The following is a 27,453-nucleotide window of genomic DNA, read 5'->3' as shown; positions in this document are numbered from 1 at the left end:
ATAGAAGAAGAAGGGGAAACAGGGACAGCATAGTTCTCAAACAACGTGCTGGGACACTATAAAATGGGTAAGGAATGATAAGCTAGTGAATAGGATGCTGGACTGGAACTAAGGAAAAATTGATTCTATCCCTGGCTTGGCCCCAGACTTCTTCTGTGACCCTGGGCAAGTTCCTTAATCTGATTTGTGGGCAGAGGAATTCAGTCTCCAGATCTATCAACCCATCGCCCTCCATCAGCATTATATCCACTTTTAGAAAGAGAAATAAGAGTTCTTACTTGTTTCACTGGGAGCACTTGGTTCAGAAGAAAAGAAAAGGACGTCAATAAGACTGCATGCTGGACCAGAGAGATACTGATTTAGTGTGTTTAAAGCTCTGTCAAAGAAGAGATATAAAAATTGCAAAATTAAAGGGGATTCCTTCAGCCACTCCTGACTAGCTAGAAACCCTGGTCAACAACAGTTACGTTCCCTCCCCAATAGGGGACTCTTAGTGCCTAACAATCCCAACACTAACCCAAGTCACAACGTTCAAATCTGAATCAGTTCATCAGTTTGGTTTTCAAGCTGGAAACTGTCCTCTTCGAGATTTGCGCCTCCCAATAGCCACACTGAAATTTGGCATGTGAATAAACTTTGCACTCTAAAAATGTCACGAGTTATAGTGTAAGCAGATATCAGAGCTCCTAATACTAACCGGGAACAATTTCAGTGGCTGGAGTGTTACACATACAAGTTCCTTGAACAATGCAAACTGTGCAACTAAGACCTCGATGGCACTCACTGAAGTACTACCTCACAAGGTGTAGCCCAGAATTATTTTGCACAGTCTCTCTCACAGAAACTGCATCCAAAAATGTTTCATAGAGATAAATCTAATCACAGAGTTATACAACGACAGATAAAGAAAGTTATATGGTAAATGGAGAAGAAAAGGACAGGTTTTCAGAGGAGATCTAAAAACAAGATGGAAAGAACCACGTGGAAGGAGGCTGCGGGAAAGTTCCTTGCAGCAGAAGCTGTAGCAGAGAAGCTCTCCTGTCAGTAAAGGCAAGACTGGGGCAGGCAAATACTGGTCCACAGGCTGTATCCAGTTCCCCAGGGTTAGCCCCTGGTGGGCCGCCACTGCTATATTTACCTGAGCCTCCACAGGAACAGAAAATTGAAGCTCCCGTTGGGTGCGATCATCATTTCCACCCAATAGGAACTATGGAAAGCAGTGTCTCAGTCTGTGCCGCTTCCCGCAGCTGCCATTGATCAGGAATGGCAATCCGCAGCCAATGGGAGCTGCAATTGCCCATACCTGCAGAGGCTCGAGTAAATATAGCAATGGCAGCCCACCTGGGGCTAACCCTGGCAAACCACCACCATTTTACTGCCCACCCCGGGGCAAGACAGTACAGAAGGATTGTGAGGGCATGTGGCAATGCAGGGAGAGAGGAATCAAATCAGTGAGGTAAAATAAGGCAAATGCCTGGGGCGTTTCCTAAAAAAGCAAAGCAGTTTTGAACTGGATCTCGAACTGAATGAGGAGCCAGGGGAGTTGTCTGAGGGGGTGAGTGACATGGAAAGTAGGCAGCAGCTTACTTTTTCAGCCTCTTGTAGGTAACATCATTGGCTAGCTTCAGCAGGCGGTAAGAATTCTCTTGGTCCAAGCTCAACAGGCCATCTCGAGACTCCTCAAAGGCAACGGTAACCAATTTGGGGGTTATGTGGGTCACAATTCCTGTGGAAAGTGGATCGCCCTGACCAGCAGATTCATAAAGACCCACAATGTCACCTGCAAAAACAAGCCATAGGAGAGAACAAACCTCAGGGCACAACAGGCCACATGCTGTTCACAAGCCAACAAAGATGAGATCGTAAGAGGGGACCTTCTGAGGAGACGGTGAATCTGTCCCCAGCTACCACAAATCAGCACAGCCCATTGAAATCAGCTTTTGTCCTCTCTTTCTCTTAGACGACAGAGAGATGCTCCTTAGTGCAACCACCCAGCCACATACCTCTTCCCTTTCCTCTTGCCTTTCACCTCCTCTTTCATTCCTCCTCCTAACATATTGATTCGTTATTGCAGGCACTAGCAATTCCCCAACCAACTGCACTGAACTTCAATTCATGCTGGCTGCTGTGCTGTAGAGGAGCAAAAAAGTGCTCTCCCAGAGACGGCACTCAGGGAATTGATGTGCAGTTATAAGACTAGCGGGGGGAGAGGGAAGGGAAAGTAACGTGTTTCTCTGAACTTCAATCTTCACAATGACTGAAAGGACATGACATCGTGTTCTTTCCAAATTACAGCTCTGGTGTATGTCAGTTGTTAGGGCTGAGAAACGAATAAATGAGACCTGACATTCAGATGAAATAGCCATTCATTTTTCATTTTAGCTTAGAGATGGGCCTCTGCTGATCAAACTACTCGGCTTAATTATGAAATGGCGGTTTAACAAGAGGAACGTTTGCCAAGAAAACTACTCAGCTGCAACTGCTATCTCAAGTCCATCTAAAATTTTATTTTTGAATCACGAGCTCCAAGAAGTTCTAGTTAATATTACCAAATAAATCCTACTTTTAAATGATTCTGTACTTATAATTTACCACAACAGTGTCATTCCTTTTTTAACAGTATTGATATATGCCATTTTTTTGCCCTCATGGCAAGACACAAATTTTTGCCAAATCATTTTAATTTCAAAAGTCCTTCTGAGGGTTGGAGTCAGGCTACTAAAGATAAAAACTTAAACAAAACCCTAATGTCCATCTTTAAAATAACACTAAAAAAGCAGGGTTGTGATCAGAAAAACATCTGTGCTCCCATGACACAGTTTAAGTCACTAGATCTGCTGCCTCTGGAGTAGACCATGCCATGGAGGTACAGCCGTGCAACAAGGACAGCACAGCTACGCCACCCTACTGGGACAACGGGGGGACACCTCCTTGAACTCTCCAAGAAGCAGGGGGAGCATGCTTAAAACTCAACAAAACTGATGAGGGGTATAGAAGAGCTGCCATATGAGGAGAGATTAACAACACTGGGACTTTTCCACTTGGAAAAGAGACAATTAAGGGAGGATCTAATAGAGGTCTATAAAATCATGACTGGTATGGGAGAGTTAATAAGGAAGTGTTATTTACTCCTTCTCATAACACAAGAACTAGGGGGCATCCAATGAAATTAATAGGCAGCAGGTTTAAAGCAAACAAGAGGAAATATTTTTTCCCCCACAGAGTGCACTGTCAACCTGTGGAACTCCTTGCCTTATCATCAATGGAAATGTTACATACCAGGCCCAAAGCTGTTACAGGGCAGCTCTGCATCTGGATTGTATTTTCTAGGCTGAAATGTTACAAGCAGTCGTCCATAGAGCCCAGTTCTTTGACTGGCTACCTGCAGTTTGAGCAAGCAGACACCTTTGCGCTGGAGTTCTTTCAGGAAGATGCTTTCTCTCCAGGCCCTGGAAAACACACACAGAGGCACTACAGATGTTTGCAAGGAGATAATACTAAATCATACATTAACACACTGAAAGAGCATCCTAGGGCCATTAAGGGTGATGCTTACGGGTAACCGTTTAACAGGTTACCTGTTTACATCCCCAGTGCAGACACAGTGCTGCTCAATTCAACATTCTTGGACTCTGGGAGGCATCTCACACCCAATGTGCATGGGTGGTCGGTGCAGCCAGGGCTGGGAGCAGCAGATCCCCAGCCCCACCTACAACCCCGCCCCTTCCACTGAGGCCCTGCCCCCACCACGGAGAGGCAATTGGGATACAGTGGCAGCCAGTCTGCCTACACAGTGGGGAACTCCCTGGAAAAGTTTCTTTGCATGTCTGGAGATGGAGCAGGAATCCTCCCGGCACATCTGTACAAAGTTCTCATCAAGGTGCTCTGCAATCCTTCTCACAAGGTTTCTGGGTAAGGCTGCCTTATTCCATCCTCCACGGTAGGACACCTTCCCACGCCAAACCAGCAGTAAGTGGTCTGGCATCATTGCAGCACAAAGCAGGGCAGCGTAAGGTCCCAGCTTCTAGCCACATTCATACAGCATCTGTTCTCTGTCATGCTCATTGATTCGGTGAAGACTGATATAGCACATGGCAACTTGAGTGAAATGGGGGGAAATTCTATAATTGATCGCACTGAGGCAATTCACCTCTGTTTGTTCATCCCCAACAAATCATGATTCCAGCTTTGCCCCCCGTTCTGCGATGGACTCGAAGGGATCATCCAGGAGAACAGACATACGTGTGGGAGGGAGGCTGACCATGCGCTGACTCTTCACATGGGAGCTCCTCCAGCCCCAAACTGCTGCACCCACATTTAGGTTAATGTGGCATGGAAGGCTGCAATCTGCAAGCAAGCTGTGTGGGAGGAGGGGCCTTGGCAGACATGGCCATCCATTTGCAAATGCAAATGCATGAATAACAATCTCCATTTTCAAACTGGAAGCAAAAGAGCCCTGCTAATGTGTTGCTTACCATGCCTGCCAGCAAAACAAGTTCACTTGCCCAGCACTCTGCCACCTATTATACCTTATAGATAAGCATGCATATTAAAATGCAAAATTTCACCATGTACATAGCACATGTCCTTTGTATTACACAATACTTCATTCACTTTAAAAGAGTTAACGTTCTGTTTTTCACAATGCATCTTCTCTAAAATCTACCCTTGGTTCCCCCCTTCCCCAGTGCCCTAATGCAGCTGGAACCATCAGTCTGCTACTTACCCATCCTCCTCCAGCAATTAGGCCTTCACAAATTAGAAGGTGAAAAAAAATGTACACCGGAAAAAATGTTTAACGAGCTCATGCAATCTGCCTGCACTGACAGGCACAACCGAATGCACGGAAGCAAACTGTTAGAGGTCATCCACACCAAACAGGACAGAAAAGCATGCAGGGAACACAAGCGTAAGATGCAGGTTGAGATATTCAGGTTTATGCAGGAGCAAACAGAGCTGATGAGGCACCTGGTAGAAGTGGAGGAAAAGCAGCTGGAGCATAAAGACCCCCCTGCATCCATTGATACACCATCTGCTTTCCTCCCCAAGTTTCATATCCTCCTCTCCCAGACATCCTAGAATGAGGGAGAAGGCCCAGGAAGCTTTTAATTCAATTCTCAGGGAAGTGGGTTGTACCCACAAAGGCTCATGATAGCATCTATATGTTTTGTTGACTCTAAGGTGCTGCTAGACTATTTGTTGTTTTTAAGTTTTTCCAGTTCCAGACAAACTCGGCTACCCCTCTGAAACATCATTGTCTGGTCATTCATGAAAATGGTTTAAAAGGCTCTCTGATGCACCACTTCAAAGTGCTCTCCGTATGGTCCTGGTGTGTAGCTGCTCATAGTTGGCTGCCAAGTGATCTGCCTTGACCCCCCAACTCTACCCCACCAGAAACTTTCCCATCTTACTTTCACAGATATTACGCAGCACACAGCAAGTAGCAACAACAATGGGAATACTGCCTTCACTGAGCTCTAACCTAGTCAACAAACTTTGCCAGCTTTCTTTTAAATGGCCAAAGGTAAATTCTACCACCATTCCACAGTTGCTCAGCCTATGGATGAATTGCCCCTTACAGCTGTCCAGATGGCTGTGTACGGCTTCATGAGCCATAGGAGCAAGGGGTAGGCAGAGTCTCCAAGGACGACTACTGGCATTTCAACGTCTCTAATGGTAATGTTCTGATCTGCTAAAGAAGTTCCCACTTGTAGTTTTCTGGAGAGACCAGCATTCTCAAAGATGCATGTGTCATGCACCTTTCCCAACATTCTATGTTGATGTTGGTTAAATGGCCCTTGCGATCCACCAGCACCTGCAACACCATGGAGAAGCACCCCTTGTGGTTGATGTACTTTTTGGCCAGGTGGTGTGGTGCCAAGATAGGGATTTGTGTTCCAGCTATCGCACCACAGTTAGAAAACGCCATTGCAGCAAAGCTATCCAATATGTCCTGCACTCTCCCCAGAGTCACTGTCCTTCCTAGCAGAAGGGTAATGATTATCCTTGCTACTTGGATCACAGCAGCCCCCACTGTAGATTTACCCACTTCAGATTGATTCCTGATTGATCGGTAGCAGTCTGGCATGTGCGAGCTTCCACAGGGCTATGACCACTAGCTTCTCCACTGTCAGAGTGGTATTGCTTGTACTCCAGGGCAGAGAAAAGCAACTCACAAAGTTCCATAAAGGTGACCTTACACATTCAAAAGTTTTGCAACCACTGTTCTGTCATCACCCCTTAGCTTAGTGGTTCCCAAACTTTTCTGCATCATACCCCCTTTTTGATTTTTGAGAAACCCTCACACCCACCCTCCCAAGAAAATAGCAGCAAAACTTGGGGTGGGATTGATGGGTGTGTGTCTGTCTGGGTCGCCGCGTGCTCTCTCTGGAATTTCTTCACGCTCCCCCAGTTTGGGAATCCATGTTAGTTGCTTGTTTCTCAGGAGGAGATTTGGCGTTCCATTGGGTAAATATGCCCAGCTGCCCCCAGCATATGCGAATTGCTCCATTCAGTGTGTCCCTGCACATCTGTGTGCATGGCGTCCTCACGTTCTTCCTTGCACAAGGGGCTCCTGGGTAGGCTCTAGACAAACCACTGCATAACACACGAGGTGTTTGCAATACTTGCCACAGCAGTTTGCAGTTGACTGGGGTCAATGCTTGGCATGCTATGGTATCTGCATGGATAGCCAGGAAAAAAAGGCACAAAACAATTGTTTGCCTTTGCTTTCAAGCAAGGCAGTAGGGAGGAGATAAGTGCATTGAGAGGTTGGCGACATGTACCCAGAACCATCTGCGACTAGGGATGTTAGAAATCGGTTATTTTAGTAATCGTGTAACCACAACAATTCTTAGCAGTTACACGGTTACTAATATGCTCCCCTTCAGCGGTGGGCCTAGCAGCTAGTGCGCTCCTGGCTCCAAACCCCACTCCCAGGGAGCCTCCTGCCATCCCTGGGGGCAGCAGCAGCCCCTGTTTGCGGGGGAAACGGGTGGGGGAGCAAGCTCCATGAGATAGAGGTTACACTGGCATCTCATGGATTGATCTCATCAGTTAACCTTCACAGTTACATGCAAGGTCTCTCCCCAGTGCTTCCCTGCAAGTACTGGTTCTCTCTGCCCCTCTCCACACTGCTGCTTCTGTATCAGAGGCAGAAGAATGGGGGGAGGAGGTTCTTGCAGGAGTGGAAAAAGAGACCTCAACAAAAAAATAGAATATAGGACTCATCTAGACACAGTTTTAGCATTACTTTAGTGATACTGGTTTATTTTTTCCAGAAGTAAGCTATACCAATACATCCACCTTAATACCAGTATTACAGCCTCAACACTTATGGGATTGTAACAATTTGACTATGTCAGTACAAATCAGTACAGTAACCTACGTATAGCCCTAATTTGGAATTGAAAATGTGTGGGATTGAGTGGGACGACTGGCAAGCAAGCTTTGGAAAACTCAGGCTGTATCTATATCACAGCAGGGATCCATGCTCTGAGATCAATCAATTGGAAGTTGATTTAGTGGGTCTAGTAAAGACCCACCAAATCGACTGCAGATTGCGCTGTAGTCCAGATCTGTATTCTACCCTGGATGAGAAGAGTAAGGCAAGTTTCTCTCATTAACGCTGCACAGAAATTCAACCTAAAGTACATCGACTCCAGCTATTTTATTCACATAGCTGGACTTGCATATCTTAGGTCGACTTTCTGTAGTAGTGTAGTCATGGGCGTACAGAATAAAGGCTAAATTGTGTCTTTAGGCATGCGGGTATTGCCCCAGAGGGCAATAAGCCTCTGGCCTTATCTACACTACAAAGACTCTGTCAGTATAGCTATACATGTGAAGCATTGCAGATGCATTGCAATCGAACTTAAGTGTAGACACCCCTTATGCTGACAAGAGTTCTCCTGTTAACATTGGTAATTCACATTCCCTAGAGGTCAACTGAAGAATTTTTCCACTGATTTCTCACACTCCTGCAATGTAGTTAAGCAAACCTGATTTTTTTAGTTTAGACCAGGCTTGCGTCTACTATTAAAATGCTACAGTGGTACCACTGTGGATTTTTTACACCCCTGAAAGACTTAGTTATAGCGATGTAAATTCCTAATATAGACCAGTCCTAAAGCTTTTGCCAGCATAGCTATGTCAGTTAAGGGGTAATTTCCGCCTCCCTCCAATTCCTACAGACATAATAACACCAGCAAAACTTAAGTGTAAACAGGCCTCAGTCACTCTCAGAGACACACTCCTTTCCTGCTCCTCTTGCAAGAGGAGTGCAGTGAGTTAGTATGGGTTTGTGTAAACACTAACCACATTACCTACATCACTATAGTTAAATCAGCACAGACCTTCTAGTTCAGATAGAGCAATATAAAGGTGCCTTGTACTAGCACCGTTTATTCTCGTAAGAGAAGGAAAATAAGTTACACTGCTCTAAGGCAGCGGTTTTCAAACCATGGGTCGCAGAATGTCAGGCACTGAGTCTCATTGCTGCAGGGGGATCAGGTGACCCGGGTGCGTGTATGTGCTAAGGCAGCTACCTGCCTGTCCTGGCACTGCAGACTGTGAGGTACCACAGAAGCAGCTGGCAATAGGCTCGGCTCTAGGTGGTGGTGGTGGTGGTGAGGGGACAGCTCACAGAGCTCCTGCACTAAACCTGCCCTGAGCACTAGCTCCACACTCCCATTGGCGGGGAACCTGCTGCTGGTCTGCGGTGCCAGGAGAGGCAGGAAACTGCCTTAGCACCCCTGCTGCACTGCTGAGCAGGAGCCATTCAAGGAAAGCCCCTCCTATCCCAGCCCTGACTGTGCCCCTCCACAGCTGGAACCCCCTCCTACACCTCAAAGCCCTCATCAGCCCCACTGCAGAGCCCACACTCTAACCAAATTATGTTGAATCCTGAGCACCAACAGTTTTCTTCAACTGGATCATGAGAGAAAAAGTTGGAAAACTACTGCCCTAGTACAGGGCGTCCCACTATAAGTCACCCCAGTATACATCCATTCTGCACTAATGTCATTGACGCTTTGTAGGAACTGATGTGTAAGTCCTCCCATTCCCCACTCAAGTCGTACCAAAAAAAACCACACACACCAATTTGCACAGATGGAAGTCAGCCGCAGGAAAAAAATTACCCACTTTAAGCTTTTTCGCTATAAGTCCGAGTCTTTTGGAACGTATCTTGGACTTATAGCAAGGACGGCCTGTATTTAACATACAAATATTTACATGCTGACAAATCAAGCACACAAAACTAAGCTGAAAGAAAACTATTTAAGTCGCAACGTCACACATTTAAAAGTTTGCAACATAAAAAAACTGTCTACTTTAAATAAAATAATCATATTTCATAATGGACTGTGCTGAGCGAGTGTAATATCAGGGCTGATACCTGCGGCTCCTGTCTACACCCTTCTGGGCGGCAAGCACGAATTGTTATAATATGGAAGTGCTGGGATGCACCCACGTCTGGGGCGCTGCAGAGGGAGAGCTGCAGGACCAAATGGTTGAGACTTGGGGAGGCGGGGGACATCTAAGGTCCCAAGTAGCTAATAAGGTAGGTGGGGGGGGGGAGGAGACACTGTGGGGCGATCAGGCTGCAAGAGAGGATAAGGGGGTCCCCAGAGGGGCGTATCCTGAATCTCGCTGGGATGGGGGTCCCCACAGGGATGAGGTGGGGCTGCCTGTTGTATGGGATAGCAAGGGCCCTAGATTTCACAGAGAGGTGCGTGCCCGGAGATGGGTCACAACAGGGGTCCCTGGGTGCCCTTACGGGCGGCTGCTGGCTTCCCGCAGGAGTGTTACGGGGGGGGGGGCAGCTGGCTCCCCGCAGGAGTGTTACGGGGGGGGGGCGGCTGGCTCCCCGCAGGAGTGTTACGGGGGGGGGGCGGCTGGCTCCCCGCAGGAGTGTTACGGGGGGGGGGGCGGCTGGCTCCCCGCAGGAGTGTTACAGGGGGGAGCGGCTGGCTCCCCGCAGGAGTGTTACGGGGGGGAGCGGCTGGCTCCCCGCAGGAGTGTTACGGGGGGGGGGGGCGGCTGGCTCCCCGCAGGGGTGTTACGGGGGGGGGGCGGCTGGCTTCCCGCAGGAGTGTTACGGGGGGGGGCGGCTGGCTCCCCGCAGGAGTGTTACGGGGGGGGGGCGGCTGGCTCCCCGCAGGAGTGTTACGGGGGGGGGCGGCTGGCTCCCCGCAGGGGTGTTACGGGGGGGGGGCGGCTGGCTCCCCGCAGGGGTGTTACGGGGGGGGCGGCTGGCTCCCCGCAGGGGTGTTACGGGGGGGGGGCGGCTGGCTCCCCGCAGGGGTGTTACGGGGGGGGGGCGGCTGGCTCCCCGCAGGAGTGTTACGGGGGGGAGCGGCTGGCTCCCCGCAGGAGTGTTACGGGGGGGAGCGGCTGGCTCCCCGCAGGGGTGTTACGGGGGGGGCGGCTGGCTCCCCGCAGGGGTGTTACGGGGGGGGGCGGCTGGCTCCCCGCAGGGGTGTTACGGGGGGGGGGCGGCTGGCTCCCCGCAGGGGTGTTACGGGGGGGGGGCGGCTGGCTCCCCGCAGGGGTGTTACGGGGGGAGGGCGGCTGGCTCCCCGCAGGGGTGTTACGGGGGGGGGGCGGCTGGCTCCCCGCAGGGGTGTTACGGGGGGGGGGGCGGCTGGCTCCCCGCAGGGGTGTTACGGGGGGGGGGCGGCTGGCTCCCCGCAGGAGTGTTACGGGGGGGAGCGGCTGGCTCCCCGCAGGAGTGTTACGGGGGGGGGGCGGCTGGCTCCCCGCAGGGGTGTTACGGGGGGGCTCCCCGCCGGTACCTGGCCTCGGCGATCTCAGCCTCCCGCTCCTGCTGCAGCAGCTCCAGCTGCCGGGACACGAAGCGCGGCACCGCCATGGGCCTCCTGCCGCCGCCGCGTTCCCGGCCGGCCCGGTGCGCCCTCCCCACGGCTCCCCGGCTTCCGGCTCCGGCGGGATGATGGCGGCGGCGGCCTGCGGGCGGCTCCTGGGCGCCGGGCGGCGGCGGGCGGCAGGTGAGACCCGCTGGCGGGCCCGGGCTCTCTGGGCCTTTGCCGGGGGGGCGCTAACCCGGGCCCGGGGCCCTCGGCCGGGAGGGTGAGAGGGCCCCGTGGGGCTGGGCGCTGCGAGCCAGGGGAAGAGCCCGACCCTGCCCCGAGGGGAGAGCAGCGCGGGGCCGGGCCCTGCTCTCGGGCCGGGGGCGGTTCCCCCGCACAGTGATTCGGGGGGGGGGGGGGGGGCTGTGCCGCGCGCACGGTGCCAACGGCCCCTCTGGGCTGGGAACGGGGGGGGGCGTGTGTCTGCGGGGACCTGCCAGGACTCTCTGGGTGTCTCGCTCCGTCCTTGCCCTGCCCGTGGGGGCCCTGGGCGCGCGGAGACCCGTTACTCGCTTAAGCGTTGTGGAGGGCGCCCGGGATGGGTAGGGGGGTGGGTAGGGGCTGGCCGTGGAAGAAGCGCTCGGTCCTGGCTCGCGGCGGGTCCCAGCGCAGACCCCGCTGCGGCTCTGCATCCGGAGCTCCCCAGCTGCAGCCCCAGCTCTCCCCACCCTCCAGGGAGCACCAGGAGGAGGTGTGGCAGCCCTGGCCTGCTTCTTATGCCTCTCCCCCTGCCATCAGGCAGGACTGAGACTGGGCCAGCCCCGAGCACCCCATCAGGCAGGGCTCTCCCTCCCTCCCTCCACTCCACAATCTTTACTTCAATTTAATCCCCCTGTCTCCATTCCTCCACTTGCCATCCTCCCTAACTCATCCCCCTCCCCATCCCACACTGGATATCCCACCCCCCATTTCCCTCCTCCATTCCTACACCCCATCCTTCCCTAACCCCTCCCCCTCTGCACCTCCACACTGTCCAACCCCCTGTCTCCATTCCTGTACCCCCTTCACCATCCCCCCTTACCACACTGTCCATCCCCACATACACCCTATCCCCCTTCCTCCCTCCCTACACACACCCTGTACCCTCCCATGAGTTTGTTGAACTGCGCACCCCTCTTTCCCCCAGGAGCACCACCAGCCCTGGCCACCGCAGCAGGAACCACAGCCCATCCCCAGCCCAGCCTTTCCGCATGGGCCTGTTGGGACAGCTTTGCTCTGTGGCAAGCCCGGAGTGCAAAGTGGCCGCTCCGGAGAGCTGGGGAAGTGGCCGCGGTGTAAGACCTGCCCAGCTCACGGTAGGCCGGGACAGTGCTCCCAGAGTCAAGCTGTGCAGCAGGCACGTAGAATGCGCAGGCTGGGGACCGAGCCCAGAGGCAGGCGAACACTGAGGAGAATGGAACTCCCGGGAGAGTGCACCTGAGCCCGGTCTGCACAGAACCAAGGTGCATGGGCCATGCAGGCTGGGGGCAAGGCCCAGAAGCCAGTGGACACTGGTCCAGGGGGTACGTGCCCCCCCCCATTTCACGGAGTAGTCACATGGTCAGGGCTCCTGGGGACACAGAGTGACATGCTGATGTCACTCTGTCATCCAACAGAAAACATTTTCTTTAATATATAGAGAGAAGATCACGACATAAAGTGCTTAAATGGGATTATTTGAATAAGCTGGTGCTGTCTCAGGCTTGAATTCCAGACCTACGTTAGGATCATGTAAATGGTTAACTCATAAGGCAGCAGCATGGGGAGCAGGCATAGGCAGGAACTTGTGCTCACAGACTGCATGCTTAAAAGTGGGCTTTCCATGGCCACTGGCTCCCACAGAGCTGCATGTCTCCCCTGCGCTGCTGCCTCTGATACAGAGGCAGCGGGGGAGGAGGGCAGGCTGGTGCACCGGTGCATTCAAGGAGCCAGCTTTTAAGCAGGCTCCCTACGGGTACTGGCTCTGAAGGAATCACCTCCCCCTCCCCCCCATATGTAAACCTGTAACGGCTGAAATTTTCAGCGGTTACATGTTTACTTGAATAAATGCTTTTTAACATCCCTCCATTTACATTTGGTTTATGCTACTAGTTGGTTAGAATAATAATCAAAAGCCGAGCTCAAGTCTAGAATAGTTACGTTTATTCAATTGTAAGGGGTCCCTTCCAGATGTGTATTTACTGCACTCAGGAGGGTGAAGGAAGGAGACAGAGCAACTTCGAACACTTCACCAAAGGAGCTGTGCAAACACTTTCTTTTAGTTAAGCAAATATCATCAGAGACAGCATCTTTTTCTCTAATAAAATTTCAGTTGCTGTCTGTCTTGTTGCTAACCCAGTTTTCCAGGATTAGGCCTTCCCTGTTATTAGCAATGTGCAAGCCTAGTGCCTTTCTGAAGAAAATCTCTCCAGTGCTGTGGCTGCAAAAAGGCAATTAAAATGATAATTGTCCATCAGAAAGCAACCCTTCTGTTAAGGTATTTTCATTAATCTCTAGATAGTTGGTCATGCTAATGATAATGCTCCATTCCATTCTTTAGCCAGGTCTACACTGAAGGGGAAGGTTGAATTAAGATATGCAACTCCAGATGCATTAATTACATAGCTGGAGTCGACGTACCTTAATTTGAGTTTCTCCATCATCCCCACAGCGGGGGGGCCAACGGGAACAAATGCTCCCATCATCTTCCCATACTCCTCACAGGAGCAGGAGAACTGGATGCCAGTGGGAGCACCCTCTGATATCCCTGAGTGAAGATATAGCCTTCCTTTGCCATTTCAGTTGCTTGTTTTCTAGAGAGTTAGATGTAACTAGAGAGCCCTGATTTAGCCATTTAAAACTATCTTCCTATTCAAATTTCCTGTTGTTTTATAATCTCTCCAATTAATGCTGTTCTTCAGCCTCCTTGCCTGTGAGTAGAAAGATAGTACTTGGAGTCAAGAAAAGTCAATGTGCCTGCATGTGAAAAACAAAGCTCCCCCACTTGAGAGAGGTTTCTTTAAGCCCGTGGTCCCCAACACGGTGCCCGCGGGCGCCATGGCACCCGCGGGGGCATTTGCATGTGCCCGCCAGGTGCTCGGGGCTGGCCTGGCCCCGGGCACATGACGCACGGTGAGCGCCGGCCCCGGGAGTGCGGCACTTGGCGGGGGGAGCGCTGGGCGCGCAGCGCTTGGCAGGGGGAGCGCCGGCCCCGGGCGCGCGGTGGTTGCGGGGGCGGGCGCGCGGCGCTTGAGGGTGGGGGAGCCGGCCCCGGGTGCGCAGCCCTTGGAGGGGGCACCGGCCCTGGGTGCGTGGCTATGGGGAGGCCCCGCCCCCGGGCATGCAGCTATGGGGGGGGCCACCCCCAGGCATGCGGTTATGGGGGGGGGCCTCCCCCGGGTGCGCAAGTGTCCCCGCCCCCTGGCGGGCGAACGGCCACGCCCCCTGGCGCCCGACAACCTTAAAAGGTTGGGGACCACTGCTTTAAGCCTTCTGCACTCGCATTAGTTCCCTATGTTTCACCTGTCACTGAAGTGACTGCTTGAAGAATGAACACCAGGGAGTTGCTAGAATTATCTACCATTTTCTTCCTCTTCTCCTTTTTATGCATAAAACTGTGGGTGTAGGGAAGTTGATTGAGGTTTAAAGAAAGTTGCAAAAAGACAGCTTGTTTTGTCCTACAAATCTGCTATATATTGTAAAGAGTTTGTGCATTTGTCTGTATGTCCATCCATCTGTGAGTCTGTTTGTTCAAGAACTCTTCCTAAATGGTAAGAGCAAGGGACCACCACATTTGGTATGAAGCTTCTTCTTATCATAACTAAAAGCAAGATCAGGGTTTGGTTGTGCCAGGACAGTGAGATGTGCCTGGAATGTGACTGTTTCATATCAAATGAAAAGGGAGAGTGTGATAGTGGGGACAGTAATACTCATGAATAACCACAGGGGGCAGTAAGTGCCCCAGCTCCGGGGAGCAGCTGCTGACTGGCAGCACAGCCCCCACTGCTCCAGGCTGCCCTCATGATGCAGCTGCCCACTGTCCTGTGTGGCCTCCGCCTCTCCGGGCCGGCCCTGGGGAGCAGCCAGTGGGCAGGCTGCACTACCAGGCTGGCCCTAGGGAGAAGCTGGTGGGTGAGCAGTGTAGTTCCCACTGCCTTGGGGAGAAGCTGGCAGTGGCCTGCTTAGCCCTCACACTCCCCACCCAGGCCCAGCTGCAAGAAGAAGCTAGTGGGGGACCTGCACAGCTCCCCCACCCTCCCACACGCACACTCCCCGGCCCAGGGAGAAGCCGGATGGCAGGCCACATAGCCCCCACTGCCAGACCTGGGCAATGCCAGGCTTCTAGGCAGGGAAGGATATACCTAACCATATCTATTAAAATAATAGTGCAGCACAGAAGGATGTAATCTTTGTACATCTTTGTACAGACCCTTGCAAATTCCACTGTCTTGGTAACAGATGAGATGTTATGCACAAATACAACAATATACAACAAATTGGAATCTTATAGCTGACTCTTACTGTAATAGTCTGTGTTTGCCATCTAAGAGTGATCTTGGCTTCTTCTGCTCCATTGGGATATTGTGTCTTATGGAGGAGTTCTTAATGTATTATGCACTGTATCTTGTTTCTGTCGCTAGCTCCTTGGTGCTTTTCCCAGCAATGCTGAAATGGACACAGCTCATACTTCCTCATTACATTACCTGATAAGTATTATTGCTTGTTTTTAATTCTCTTTCCTCTCTTCTTTTTAGCATCTCTGTTGTGGTCTACAGTTCGCAGCCAGAGATCTCAAAGCACTTCACTACAACAAGGGTAATGTCAATATGCTGCTATGCTTCCCTCTGAAATACTAACCCTCCCTTCCCTCCTCCCTATTATTGTCTTGCCCTCCCTTCCAGTGACCTGATCACAGCAGGGTAGTTTGTCAGTGCCATTCCTTGCTTTAGCCAGAAGGGGTCACTAAAGAGATAGAAAATTACTCTGCTGGGTCCTGGAACAGATGACCTACTAATTATTTTCTGTCTTTGATTTCTTCAGTTCTAACAACAAAAGGTGGCCATCCCATCCCATCCCATCCCTTTGACTTTAATGAAAGGAGGGGTTTTACTCTGTGCCTGCATCGTAGAATATTAATAGAGATGTAGCCGTGTTAGTCTGGTCTTGTGGGTCTGGCCCACGGAAGCTCATCACATCATAGAATATGGCACTGTCGTAAAGCCATGGAGCCAGCCCAAAAAGGCCTGGTTCTTTAGAATTGTTTGAAAATATTTGCTTTGTGTTACTATTAAAAGAAAGCACTTTAATTAGCGCAAGTGAACATTGCCAAGTAGAGTGATCCTAACTCCCCAACTATTCATTTTGCCTTGATTTACCAGTCTATAGAATTGCCCATGAATTTAAAAATACGTGTTGTAATCTGCACATCAGTTGCTAGCTATGGAAACTACTGCAGGAAAGTAGGTCCCTGTTTATGTCAGGGATAGTTTTATTATAGTCATAGGGTTCTGGCTTTTTGAAGTTTCAGAAGCCAAGGCTTTCTAGCTATCCCATCCGAGATCCATTAACTATTCAAAAGAGAAGATGATTCCAAATCAAAGACTATTTTTCTGCAAATGCCTTTGCAGTGTAATTGGTTTTTACTCAATAAGGAATAACTATTTTAATAGGTAAGGGGGATTTTAGTGATATGTCTTTTTAAAGTAAAGCATCCTGCCACTGTTAGGATATCCTTAGACACTGGAATATACAGAATCATTCTTGATGGCAGCTATTCCTCAATGTTAGAGTATTAGCAGGAGAAGGTAAGCTTTCTGCTCCAGGAGGGGGCTTGCATAGCACAAAACAATGCTGCTGTGAGGAGCACGAATGGGACTTGGGTTCTGTTCCCACTGCCACAGTATGGTTTTGTGTAGTTCACACAATTTCTGTATGCCAGTTTCATCTTCTACAAAGTGAATACAGTGGTAAAGCTCTTTGAGATCTCTGGGTGAAAAGCATTGTTAGTATGCAAGGCATAGGCACCAACTCTGTGGGTCCTCTGGGGATGGAGCACCCACACGGAAAACTTTTTAGTGGATGCTGAGCACCCATCAGCAGGCAAACGCCACCCCCTGCACCTCTCACCTGTTAATGGCTCCACCTACCATCCCACTGTCCCAGCTCTTCTGGAGTGCCACGAACAGCTGATTTGCAGTGTTCAGCAAGCTCCAAGATGGAGAGGGAGGGATGGGGCATGCTTGGGGGAGGAGACAGGGAAGAAATAGGGCAGGGGTGGGAGCTTGAAGGAAAGGGTAGAATGGGGGCCAAGTCTGGGGTGGAGGCAGGGGATAAGGCACTTCCCAGCTGGAGGGGAGTATTATCCATTAGAATAATCATGCTTTTCCCTCCGTTGTTCCATGGAACAAAAGAAAAGCATGTGTAGAAAGTCATCAAGCAGAGGTGTTAGCTGTTTCCCTAACCCCTGCTATATGTCCCAGCTTGTATGAGAGATCAGAAAGGTTCCTAACTTCAGTAAAGTTTATTAAGTTAATTCCCATCTAGAATCATGCTTCATTGATTATAAGGCCAGACGGGATCATTATGATCACTTAGTCTGACTTCCATTTTATAGCATATAGGCATTTTCTATGCGTCTTTTCATCTTCTAATTAAAACTGTCTCCCACATGGAATATTTGAGCAGAGTTTTAATTGCTATTCACCTCTGATGTTTAAAGCAAATAAGCATTTTCATTAGTGATAGTTCCTTATCTATCATTCCTTCTTTGGCCAATGTAGTTTACATACTATTAGCTGAATAGGACTTTTCAGGTAATAAGGGATTCTTTTCAATGTTGGGACAAAGAATCCCACAGAGTGACAGTCTTGAGTGAAGCATAGAGAATCCACTCATATTGCTGACAGGAAAACACTGATGGATGTGGGCTGAAAGATCCCTGCTAGCTTCCATTCATCAGTGTTGTGGCAGCAGCAGAGGATTTGCTGCCACTCATAGCATCCCCAGGATACTCACTTAATTAGAGCTGTCACTGCATTAGCAATTTTGACAATTCCAGTAGGTAAGGTAAGCAACTCCTAAAAGTGGAAAATAAATCAGCCTCCTGGGAAGGCCTATTCAGTACTGAAATTGGCAGCCAAATGCTTAGACAGTATGAGCTCTGGGGATAGTTTCTGTGAATTGTGGATGTCAGTGTTGAGTGCCCTTAGGGAAAGTCAATCTATGGTACCCAATGTCATCCAAGTTAAATGCTTTATTCTTCCCGTTAGCTGGATTCTCAAGGAGCAACTCAGGAAAGAATGTCTAGCATGAAGAGACCCTTCTCTTGGTGCAGCCAGGAGGTACTTCAGAAGCAAGCTTTGTTAAAGGAATTTGGAGCACAGCTCTAAGAAACACAGGACAAATTTGTTGAGGATTGAAGCTGGATACTGAACAAAATTTGCTGGACCCCATTCCAAACAAATCTGTGTAAAGCACAAAACTAATAACAAATTGAAGCTATGTAACTGGGTAGATGTGTGCCAGCTCACTAAAACTCCTAGCCCTTTTCAATTCCCCCCCCAAATGGTAACCATGGTCAGTGAGCTAGATCTGTTAGCCAGTTAAATCCAGTCATTCAGAGAACACACACTGTCTCACAGGGTATGTCTACACACACTGTCTCACACTGTCTCACAGCAGGGGCGGATGAGAATGCCGCGGGGCCCAGGGCAGTGCCGCGGGGCCCAGGGCAGTGCCGCGGGGCCCAGGGCAGTGCCGCGGGGCTCAGGGCAGTGCCGCGGGGCCCTGGGCAGCAAAATTTCGCGGGGCCCCCCCCCTTTGACACAGCGCATGCGCCGTGGTGCCAAGTCGCATGTGCGGGGCCTCGGGAAGCGCGGGGCCCCGGGCAGCAAAATTTCGCGGGGGCCCCCCCTTTGACACAGCGCATGCGCCGTGGTGCCAAGGCGCATGTGCGGGGCCTCGGGAAGCACAGGGTCCGGGGCAGCCGTCCCGCTCGCCCTGCCCTAAATCCGCCGCTGCTACACAGGAAAGAGAAACCCATGGCTGGCCCAGGCCTGCCAACTCAGGATTGCATGACTTAGGCTGCAGGGTTGTTTCATTGCTGTGTAGACTTGCAGGCTCAGGCTGGATGGAGTGTGAGCTCTAGAATGCTCCCACCTCACAGGGTCTGAGAATCCAGGCCAGGAAGTCTATGCTGCCGTGAAACTCCCCTGCAGCCTGAGCCCAAATCAAGCAGCAGCTAGGTGGCAGGGTATATGAAGCAGTGGAGTGCCAGCCCTGGGTGTCTAGTTGCTGTGTAGACATACCCACAAGTCAGTTTACTCTAAATCTCAAAGCAACTTGGGAAGTAACAAACAGGCTCAGTGGCACTTACTCAAGATAGTTAGTCCAAAGCAGACTGAACATTTACAAAGAAATCTCACAAAACTGGGCAATAAAATGGCTGGTGAAATTCAATTTTGATAAATGCAAAGTGAAGTACATGGGAAAACAATCCCAAACATGCATATAAAACAATGGGATTTAATTTAGCTGTTACCACTCAAGAAAGAGATCTTGAAGTAATTGTGGATAGTTTTCTGAAAACATTCACTCAGTGTGCAGCAGCAATCAAACAAGCTGATGTTAGGAACCATTAGGAAAGAAATAGATAACGAGACAGACAATATCAGAATGCCACTATAGAAATCCATGGTACATTCACACCTTGAATACTGCATGCAGTTTTGTTCAGACCACCAAAAAGGAAATATTAGAAATGGAAAAGGCATAGAAAAGGGCAACAAACATTAAGGGTATGGAATAGCTTCCATATGAGAGAAGATTTAAAAGATTAGGACTTTTCAGCTTGGAAAAGGACAAGATATGCTAGAGATCTGTAAAACCATGAGTGGTTTGGAGAAAGTAAATAAGGAAGTGTTATTTAGTTATTTAGACCTAAAAAACCAGAGGTCATCCAATGAAATTATTAAGTAGGTATAAAACAAATCAAAGGAAGTACTACTTCGCCCGATGCACAGTCAGCCTGTGGAACTCATTGCCCAGGCGATGTAAAGCCTCATATTGCAATGGGGTTCAAAGAAGAATCAAATACACTCATGGTGGATAGGTCCAGTTTATTAGCCACAATGGTCAGAAATGCAACCCCAGACTGTGGGGGTCCCAAGCTTCTGAGTGCTAGAAGCTGGCAATAGACAACAGGGGATGGATCACTCAGTGATTGCCTGCTCTGTTAATTTCCCCTGAAGCATCTGGTGTTGGCCACTGTCAGAAAATAGGAAGTTGGGCTAGGTGACCATTCTTCTGACCCAGTTAGGACATTTTTATGTTGTTCACAGAGGCTTGTGGGCTGAATAAAGTCTCTCGGCTCAGACGTTGTAATAATGCAGAAATTTCCAAGGGGGATGTTAGCAGCCATCAGTATCTGTATTCAAGATGTGCAGCTGGAAGTCTTAAAAAAACCCAACTTCATAAACTTGTATAGAGAGCCCAGCTGTGGTTCTCAAGGCCCTCACTAAACTACCAATTTAGCAGAGAAGAGCTTTTAAAAATAGTCTCCCTAGAAAGGGACAAGTAACATGCATGAGTGATTAATCCCCTGTCCCCTGAGGCTGATTTAGCTTAGACCTTCATTTCTGTCTAAGGCTGAATCGGTGCTGGCTTGTTTTCTGAAACACTCCCCACCATCGTTAACACCGGTGCAGCAATGGAGAGAGTTCTAGTGTGGACAGTGCTTCCGACAGCTACCCGCAGTTTAAGCAGCTTAGGCCCAACCCTGCTCCCACTGAAGTCAATGGCAGTGGGGAATGATAATGCCTCATGTCTTCTACACAACACAGTGGTAAAACCCATTGATGGTCACTGGCCCTTTATGTGCCCCCACAGTCCCAGCTGTAGCTGCAAAGGTGTGAAACCCAGTGTGAAATTAAAGCTTGGTATAGCAAAGGCCTGTGGAGATTTAAAAGCTACTGGTGAATCTCCAGCTCAGTTTCAAATTGCTTATTCTTAAAGGTCATTTTTGCTGATTGTGGCTTGTTGCTTTAAAAAATTAAAGAAAAAATTGTACTGTTTATATCAGGGCTACTCAACTTTGGAAGCCCCGGTGGCCACAATGATACTCACAGCTCATGCTGAGGGCCTGGTTGCATATACAAATAGCTTGTCACACTGACGGGCATGAATACAAAGATTAAGGCAAGACTACAGAGCACGCAGGCCCCATTTAAGTCAGTTCTGCTGATATTAATAAAATGCATTAGTTACCCAATTTCCAGCCATATGACAGCACTGTTAATGAGCAATGACAGTCCAGGAATTTAACTACTTAAAATGCATATCAACAGAAGACCATTATATTGACTATTTTTTTGTTTTGGTTCCCACCCGTGGGCCACGTATTGAGCCCCGCGTAAAACCCAGACCACACCGCAGGCTGCAAACAAATGGGCCGTGGGTTGAGTAGTCCTGGTTTTATAGGGGGACGACGACAAATGAGCCATTTCTCTCCTTTCTAGCACAGCTCTCAGGGGTTCTCTGAACTTTGTAGTATAGCTGATGGCATTGATCAACAGGGTAGCAACTGTTTCTGTTTTAAGTATGGCGCCTTTCCTTTAATTTGCAAGACTAACTCCGAAGCAAGATAAAGCATTTTCAGCAGGTGGTTAAACAGTCTTCAGGTGGGCTTCGAATGTCAACACCTTTGAAAGTGCCCACTGCTTCCCTAATAGTCAGAACGCACCAGTGTATTTAATCACCGGGCCAGGTTTTAACTTGGTCTTGGGGCAGTTGCTAAGGTGCCGGGATGGGAGTTGAACAAAGAATGTAAGGAGATGGGTGATGGGGAGTTGCTGCATCAGAAGCCCTCAGGAAGAGGCTCTTCTTGCTTGTTGACTTAGATGTCCTCTGACCATCACAGATAGCACTGAAATCGGGAGCATCAGTAACCCAAACTTCCTTAGCTCACACAGGGGCTGAGCCAAACCCCATTGACTGGAAAGTTTCCCATTGACTTCAGTGGGCTTTGGAATAGGCCCTGAGAGCTGATGGGTGAGCTGTGTCAAGAAGAGAAGCATAACTCCTAAGTACAGGACTATGTAGCACTTTAAAGACTTTAGTCTTTAAAGTGCTACATAGTGCTGTATTTTGTTTCAGCTACCCTAGACTAATACGGCTGCATTTCTATCATAACTCCTAAGGTTTTTCACTGATGGCAGAGCTGCCCTGCTTTTCACTCTCTAGCCATGTAGGAATTTTATGGGTATGCACTGTTGACTCTTGTCCTTGTTAATGTTTTGTGTCTCCCGGTAATACATATTTGTAATGGTTGATTCCTACTTACTTTTGACAGAATTATTGCAAAAACATCATTGTCTTCACCCCCATGGCCTGAAGTCAAACTGCCTGATCCAATCGAAGAGGCAAAGTACCATGCAGGTAAAGGTCTCCAGCTGCAGAGCCCGGCATCTGTACTTCTGTTCTATTATTGGCAACCTGGAAGAATGTAAGGCAGCTTTGTCCTTGATTTTCGGGTGGGGTTCTGTTCTTGTTAGTCTCAGTCATGTTCCCCCAACATAGATTAGAGAAAGGAGCTATTGTGTTATCTGCTGGGGGCAGTTACCATAATGGGATGCCACATTTAACGTCTATAGTTCACTCAGCAATGTGTGGCTCAAATATCAGTAAATAACTGCATGAATAATCGGCTACTTCAGCGTTTCCCAAACTATGGGCCATGGCCCAGTACTGGGCTGCAGGAAAAAAATACCGGGCCTCAGCATGGCTGCCATGAGGGGAGTGGGCAGGGCGGGCTGGCAGGAGGTGTGGGGGGGGGGGGGGGCGGGAACTGGCCGCCGGGAAGCAGAGTTGGGGGCAGCGGGGCTGTCCGGCAGAGATCGGGGGGCAGGCAGCTGGTGGAAGCGGGGTTGGGGGCAGTGGGGCTGTCCAGTGGAGATCGGGGCGGGCAGGCAGCGGAAGCAGGGTTGGACGGGGGTCCTGGACAGGGGAGATCATGAGGAGGAGAATGGGAGAACCAGCCTTCGGAGGCAGGGCTGGACGGGGGAGATCAGGAGGACAAGCGGGGGGGGGGGAGGGGCAGCGAATCAGTCAGTGGGAAGAGGGACTGACCCAGGCACATGAGTGAGTCTCCCCCCTCCCTCCATAGCCTCCCTCGAGTGGTTGCGAACTGCCTGACTGGTAGACACACTCACGCAGCATGAGCACATCTACCAGCCAGGCAGTTCGCAGCTACAGTCTGATACACCTAATAATAATAAAACTTACCTAATTAGAAAATACCGGACATTTCATATATCCGGTATTTTATCAATTTGTTTCCTTGACAAAGCCCTCAAATACCGGACTGTCCAGTACAAAACTGGACTCCTGGCAACCCTACCCCTCCTTGCACCCTCCCTCCTAGCCAGATACCCTACCCCCAGTCTGCTCCTTCTCCCGCCTCCTGGAGTGCCCATGCGGTGCCGGGTCCCCCAAGCCCTGGCCCAGGCTGGGCAGAGGATGCAGCCAAGTGAAACACTGAAAATTTATTCATTTTTCATTCTTTTTTTTAATATGCATTTATATTTTTGGGCTGCAAAAAACAGTACTAAAAAAAACTGGTTCCAACTAAAGTAAAAAGTTTGGGAAACACTGGTCTAGCCAGCTTTCTGTCCATCTTACAGTCCATTTATCCAATCGATATTCCCTTAACTTGCTGGCAAGAATATTGTTGGTGATCATATCAAAAGCTTTGCTAATGCTGGCACTGGGGGCTTTGGGAGGACCAGAAACAACTTATTTGAATATTCATCATTTGCTTAATGGATATGCAAATGATGTCAAAGTTAGACAGAACTCACAGATTTGGCAGACTGCTCTGTTTATTTCAGCAAAGCTTTGCTAAAATGCATGGAGAAAATGTGAGTACCCTACAAGGTTCAAACCCCTTGATTTTATACAGTCAAAAGGAAGCCAAAATTAACAGGATTAAAAGGGGGGCAAAACTTCACATAATTAGTGTGAGGCTACTCAAGTACTCTTCATTTCAATATTAAGCACACAGCAATCTCCTGGCTATATCTCCCTGATTATCTGGAATTGTTTCCTAACACTTAATGTTTCTTTTCCTGTTAAACTCAGGCCCAAATTGGCTAGCACCTTGATCTGCATACCTACAATCAACATTAACATACTTTTCTTCTTCCTCTTAAAAGACAAACAGAATTCCTTTAACTTATTCAATTATTACAGCACAATTCATCTTTTTCTTACAGTATAATTCTTTCTACTTTCACAATCCCTCCTTTTGGTCAAGCTTCGCCTATGACCAACAATTACTGGGTTTCTTGCATTAACCGTTCTTTGTCTCTCTGTTCATCAGTGATATTTAAAATCATCAGATTAGCACTCTGGTGAGGGGTAGCTAGCTGTGTGATATGTTTTGCACAGTTTTGGATACAACAGGAGATTAACTGAAAACATACAAAAATCATTAAGATCCCAAATAGGATAGTCAGGGCTCCCTGAAACAACCAGTTTCCTATGCCAGTGAAATTGAACAAGTTACTCAGCCATTTCCACAGGGAACTTGGCTCTTCGTGAGGAAGATATGCAATCTTTTCTAAGTAGCTAGCGCGATCTATTACATAATTGGTGTTGTCTGGTATATATACACAACATTCTTTGCCAATGAGAGCACAGGTCCCTCCTTTTGCTGCCAGCACTATATTCAATGCCTGACGGTTTTGGAGGACCACTTGTCTGATCGCTTCTGTTTCTTTGGCCAGGGCCCTTAAACTTTCTCCAGTTTCATTTGCCATGATTTCAACTACTGCTTGTAACCTCAGAAGCCTTTTTGCATGATGTATTACTCCCCCAAGTGGGATAAAGGAACCACCAATAGCCTCTTCCCAAGTTAAAGGGCTTATGTGATTCACATACCATTTGGCATCCGACAAGTCCCTTCTTTTTCGCCTAAAATTACGGAGGCGTTCTCGTGGGAAGGACTCTAACACTCGGAATTGTGGGAAGAGTTGGGCGGGATAACAGATACCTGACCAGTTAACTGGTAATGTGGTATAGGCCTTTGTTCCACAGACCCAATGATGCCCTATCAAAGCCGGGAAGGGTCGGTTGCACCCCTTTGCCATATAGATGTCTATAAAGGAGGAGTAATATCCCCCGAAGGGCACAAGGTGATTCTCCTTACGGGGAGTAGTGTTATTTGCATGGCATTAAAGATTGTACTGATGTTACAATATGCTGGAGACAACTGCTTCTCCCCAGATTTAGCCCCGTTCCATTACACACCAAACACCAGTGACCTTTTCCCTCCACCACGCTTATCCATTTAGATACATTTATTCCTACTGCTTCCCAAGTGTCATTACTGTTCCATGTCTTGTTAAATGGATGAGGTCCTCCGGTGAGGCCTGGGGAATTAAGTGGGATTGCCAAGACAGGAACCAGCTTGTGAGTGGGCTGGGATGTGGCTGCAGACCCAGCAATTAGAGATATTAAGGGTCTGAGCGATCCATACTTGCTGGTGGATAAAAGAATTGTCATTGTCATTGTGGATTCCCCAGACCTTAAGACACCAGTAGCCGAGGAACAGGCCCCACCAGAGGCACATGCTGGAGGCAAGACCCTTTTTGGTTCTGACAACCTCAGCTGAGGGAACCGCAGTCACGGTTTTATGTCCACCAGGCAGCAGGCGCTAGGCTCACTGCTGCTTCTTCTTGGGCCTTGCTTTTGGTTGTCGTCTGCTTCAGGCAACCCTTACGTGAACGTAGGTTGTAAGGTATTGCAGGCTATTCCTCTACGTCTTCTTCTGGAGTCAAAATTGACTCTGCGTGGTCCTGAGGCGATGACTGGTCTGCTGGGGGTGGTGCCTTCTTACACTGAGAAGCATGTATCCATGCTGCTATGCCGGATAGCTTAACAGCCGTCTGGGTAGTGAGCAGCACCTGATGTGGGCCCTTCCACCGGGGTTCCAAGGCGTGTTTTCGTTGGTGGTGTCGTATGTAGACCCAATCACCTGTCTCGAGGGTGTGGCAGGCGTCAGAGGTGGGTTCGGTTGGCCAGGCGGCTCAAACCTGTGAATGGAAGTGACTTACAGCTTGCATTAGTCCCTTGCAGTACTGAAGGAGTATACTGCGAGTCAAGTTCAAGTCTGAGACTGGAGTAATGGTAGTCATTGTTCGCATAGGGCGCCCCATAACAATTTCAAAAGGACTTAATTTATGTCTTTGGGATGGGGTGGATCGAATTTCCATAAGGGCCAATGGTAAGGCCGCTGGCCAGCTTAACCCTGTAGAGTCACAAATTTTTGCAAGCTTATTTTTTTTTAGCATGCCATTTCGTCTTTCAACTGCACCTGCGCTCTGTGGGTGGTAGGGACAGTGCAGCAAGTGCGTGACATGTAATACACGATCCAGGTGCTGAACAAGTTGTCCAGTAAAATGTGTACCCCGGTCACTGGACAGAGTGGCAGGAGTTTCTTTTGCAGGCATAATATGATTTAACAAACATTTGGCAACAGACAGCGAATCAGCTTTGCGACAAGGAAAGGCTTCAATCCAACCCGAAAATAAGCATACCATAACCAAAATGAATTCATATAGTTGACACACAGGCATTTGTACAAAATCAAGCTGCCAATGCAAGAACAGTGCTTGGGGCAGGCCCCAGAACCCGTGAGCTACCTTTACAGGTTTGCCAACATTGTAGCTTTGGCAAGTGGTACAGGCGGCACAGTGGTGAGCTGCAAAAGAGCTGAAATGTGGGGCCCACCATCCTGCCTTAGTTACAGCAGAGATCATACCCTCCTTTCCGACATGCGAAACGCCGTGTAGCAGGGCGGCTAGAGCTGGGTAGAGCGAAAAGAGGGCCACAAAGGCACCAATAAGGGGGCGCCAAAGGGAATCAGGGTGTAGAGAGCAACCCTGGGCGACCCAGGAGTCTTTTTCTGTTTCTGAGGCAGAGTCTTGGAGCAGGGTGACTTTAGAAAGGGACTGCGGTGGTACAGAAACAGAAAGGGAACCGAGAAACGCACCTGGGGAAGATTTTATGGCAGCATTACCCTTAGCAACATTAGTATCTGCTGTGGAGTGACCAGGGCACTTAACAATAGCTAATGCAGATGGGAGTGCATACAGGAGAGCAGCAATGTAGGGGCCATTCTTGATAGGGGTACCAGCAGAGGTAAGGAAACCCCGAGCTTGCCAGAGGGTGCCAAAGTCATGTACAACCCCAAAAGCGTAACGAGAATCAGTATAAATGGTGGCGGAGCGTCCCTCAGCCAGAAAGCAAGCGCGGGTTAGGGCAACTAGTTCAGCAACTTGTGCTGAAGTCACAGAAGGTAACGGCGCAGCTTCTAGGGTTTCAGAGAGTGATACCTCAGCATATCCTGCGAGGAGACGACCTTGGCTATCTCTAAAGCAGGAACCGTCAGTGAATAACACAAGGTCGGAGTTAGAGAGAGGGACATCAGAAAGGTCGGGGCATGGGACGGTGACAGCAGAGACACTTGCAAGGCAGTCGTGGGGTTCACCGTCATTAGACAGAGGAAGGAGAGTGGCAGGGTTCAACTGAGAACAGCACTTTATGGTGATATGCGAAGCCGAAAGCA

At 49.4% G+C, this 27,453-nt stretch overlaps 2 protein-coding genes across 3 annotated transcripts in view; one reads left to right on the top strand and one right to left on the bottom strand.

Annotated features, from left to right (window-relative positions):
- Positions 1-10,930, bottom strand: part of IGHMBP2 (immunoglobulin mu DNA binding protein 2) — an 83,342-nt gene extending 72,412 nt beyond the window's left edge. Inside the window, exons 1-4 of the mRNA XM_075928333.1 lie at positions 10,797-10,930; positions 3,280-3,449; positions 1,588-1,780; positions 279-376 (exon numbers count right to left, since the gene is read on the bottom strand). Of these exons, the coding sequence (XP_075784448.1) occupies positions 279-376; positions 1,588-1,780; positions 3,280-3,449; positions 10,797-10,873 (538 nt within the window). The 5' untranslated portion in view covers positions 10,874-10,930. The remainder of the gene's footprint in view (positions 1-278; positions 377-1,587; positions 1,781-3,279; positions 3,450-10,796) is intronic.
- MRPL21 (mitochondrial ribosomal protein L21) overlaps positions 10,862-27,453 on the top strand; it is a 35,193-nt gene continuing 18,601 nt past the window's right edge. The window contains exons 1-3 of one of the 2 annotated variants that reach the window (XM_075928336.1): positions 10,862-11,009; positions 15,584-15,644; positions 22,177-22,262. In XM_075928336.1, the coding sequence (XP_075784451.1) occupies positions 10,952-11,009; positions 15,584-15,644; positions 22,177-22,262 (205 nt within the window). In that variant the 5' untranslated portion in view covers positions 10,862-10,951. The remainder of the gene's footprint in view (positions 11,010-15,583; positions 15,645-22,176; positions 22,263-27,453) is intronic. The other variant, XM_075928337.1, reaches the window with a different exon arrangement.

The sequence above is a fragment of the Pelodiscus sinensis genome, chromosome 4 (assembly GCF_049634645.1).
Source record: "Pelodiscus sinensis isolate JC-2024 chromosome 4, ASM4963464v1, whole genome shotgun sequence".
Classification (NCBI taxonomy): domain Eukaryota; kingdom Metazoa; phylum Chordata; order Testudines; family Trionychidae; genus Pelodiscus; species Pelodiscus sinensis.
Note: the sequence above shows the minus strand (reverse complement) of the source record. Positions and strands in the feature narration are given on the sequence as shown.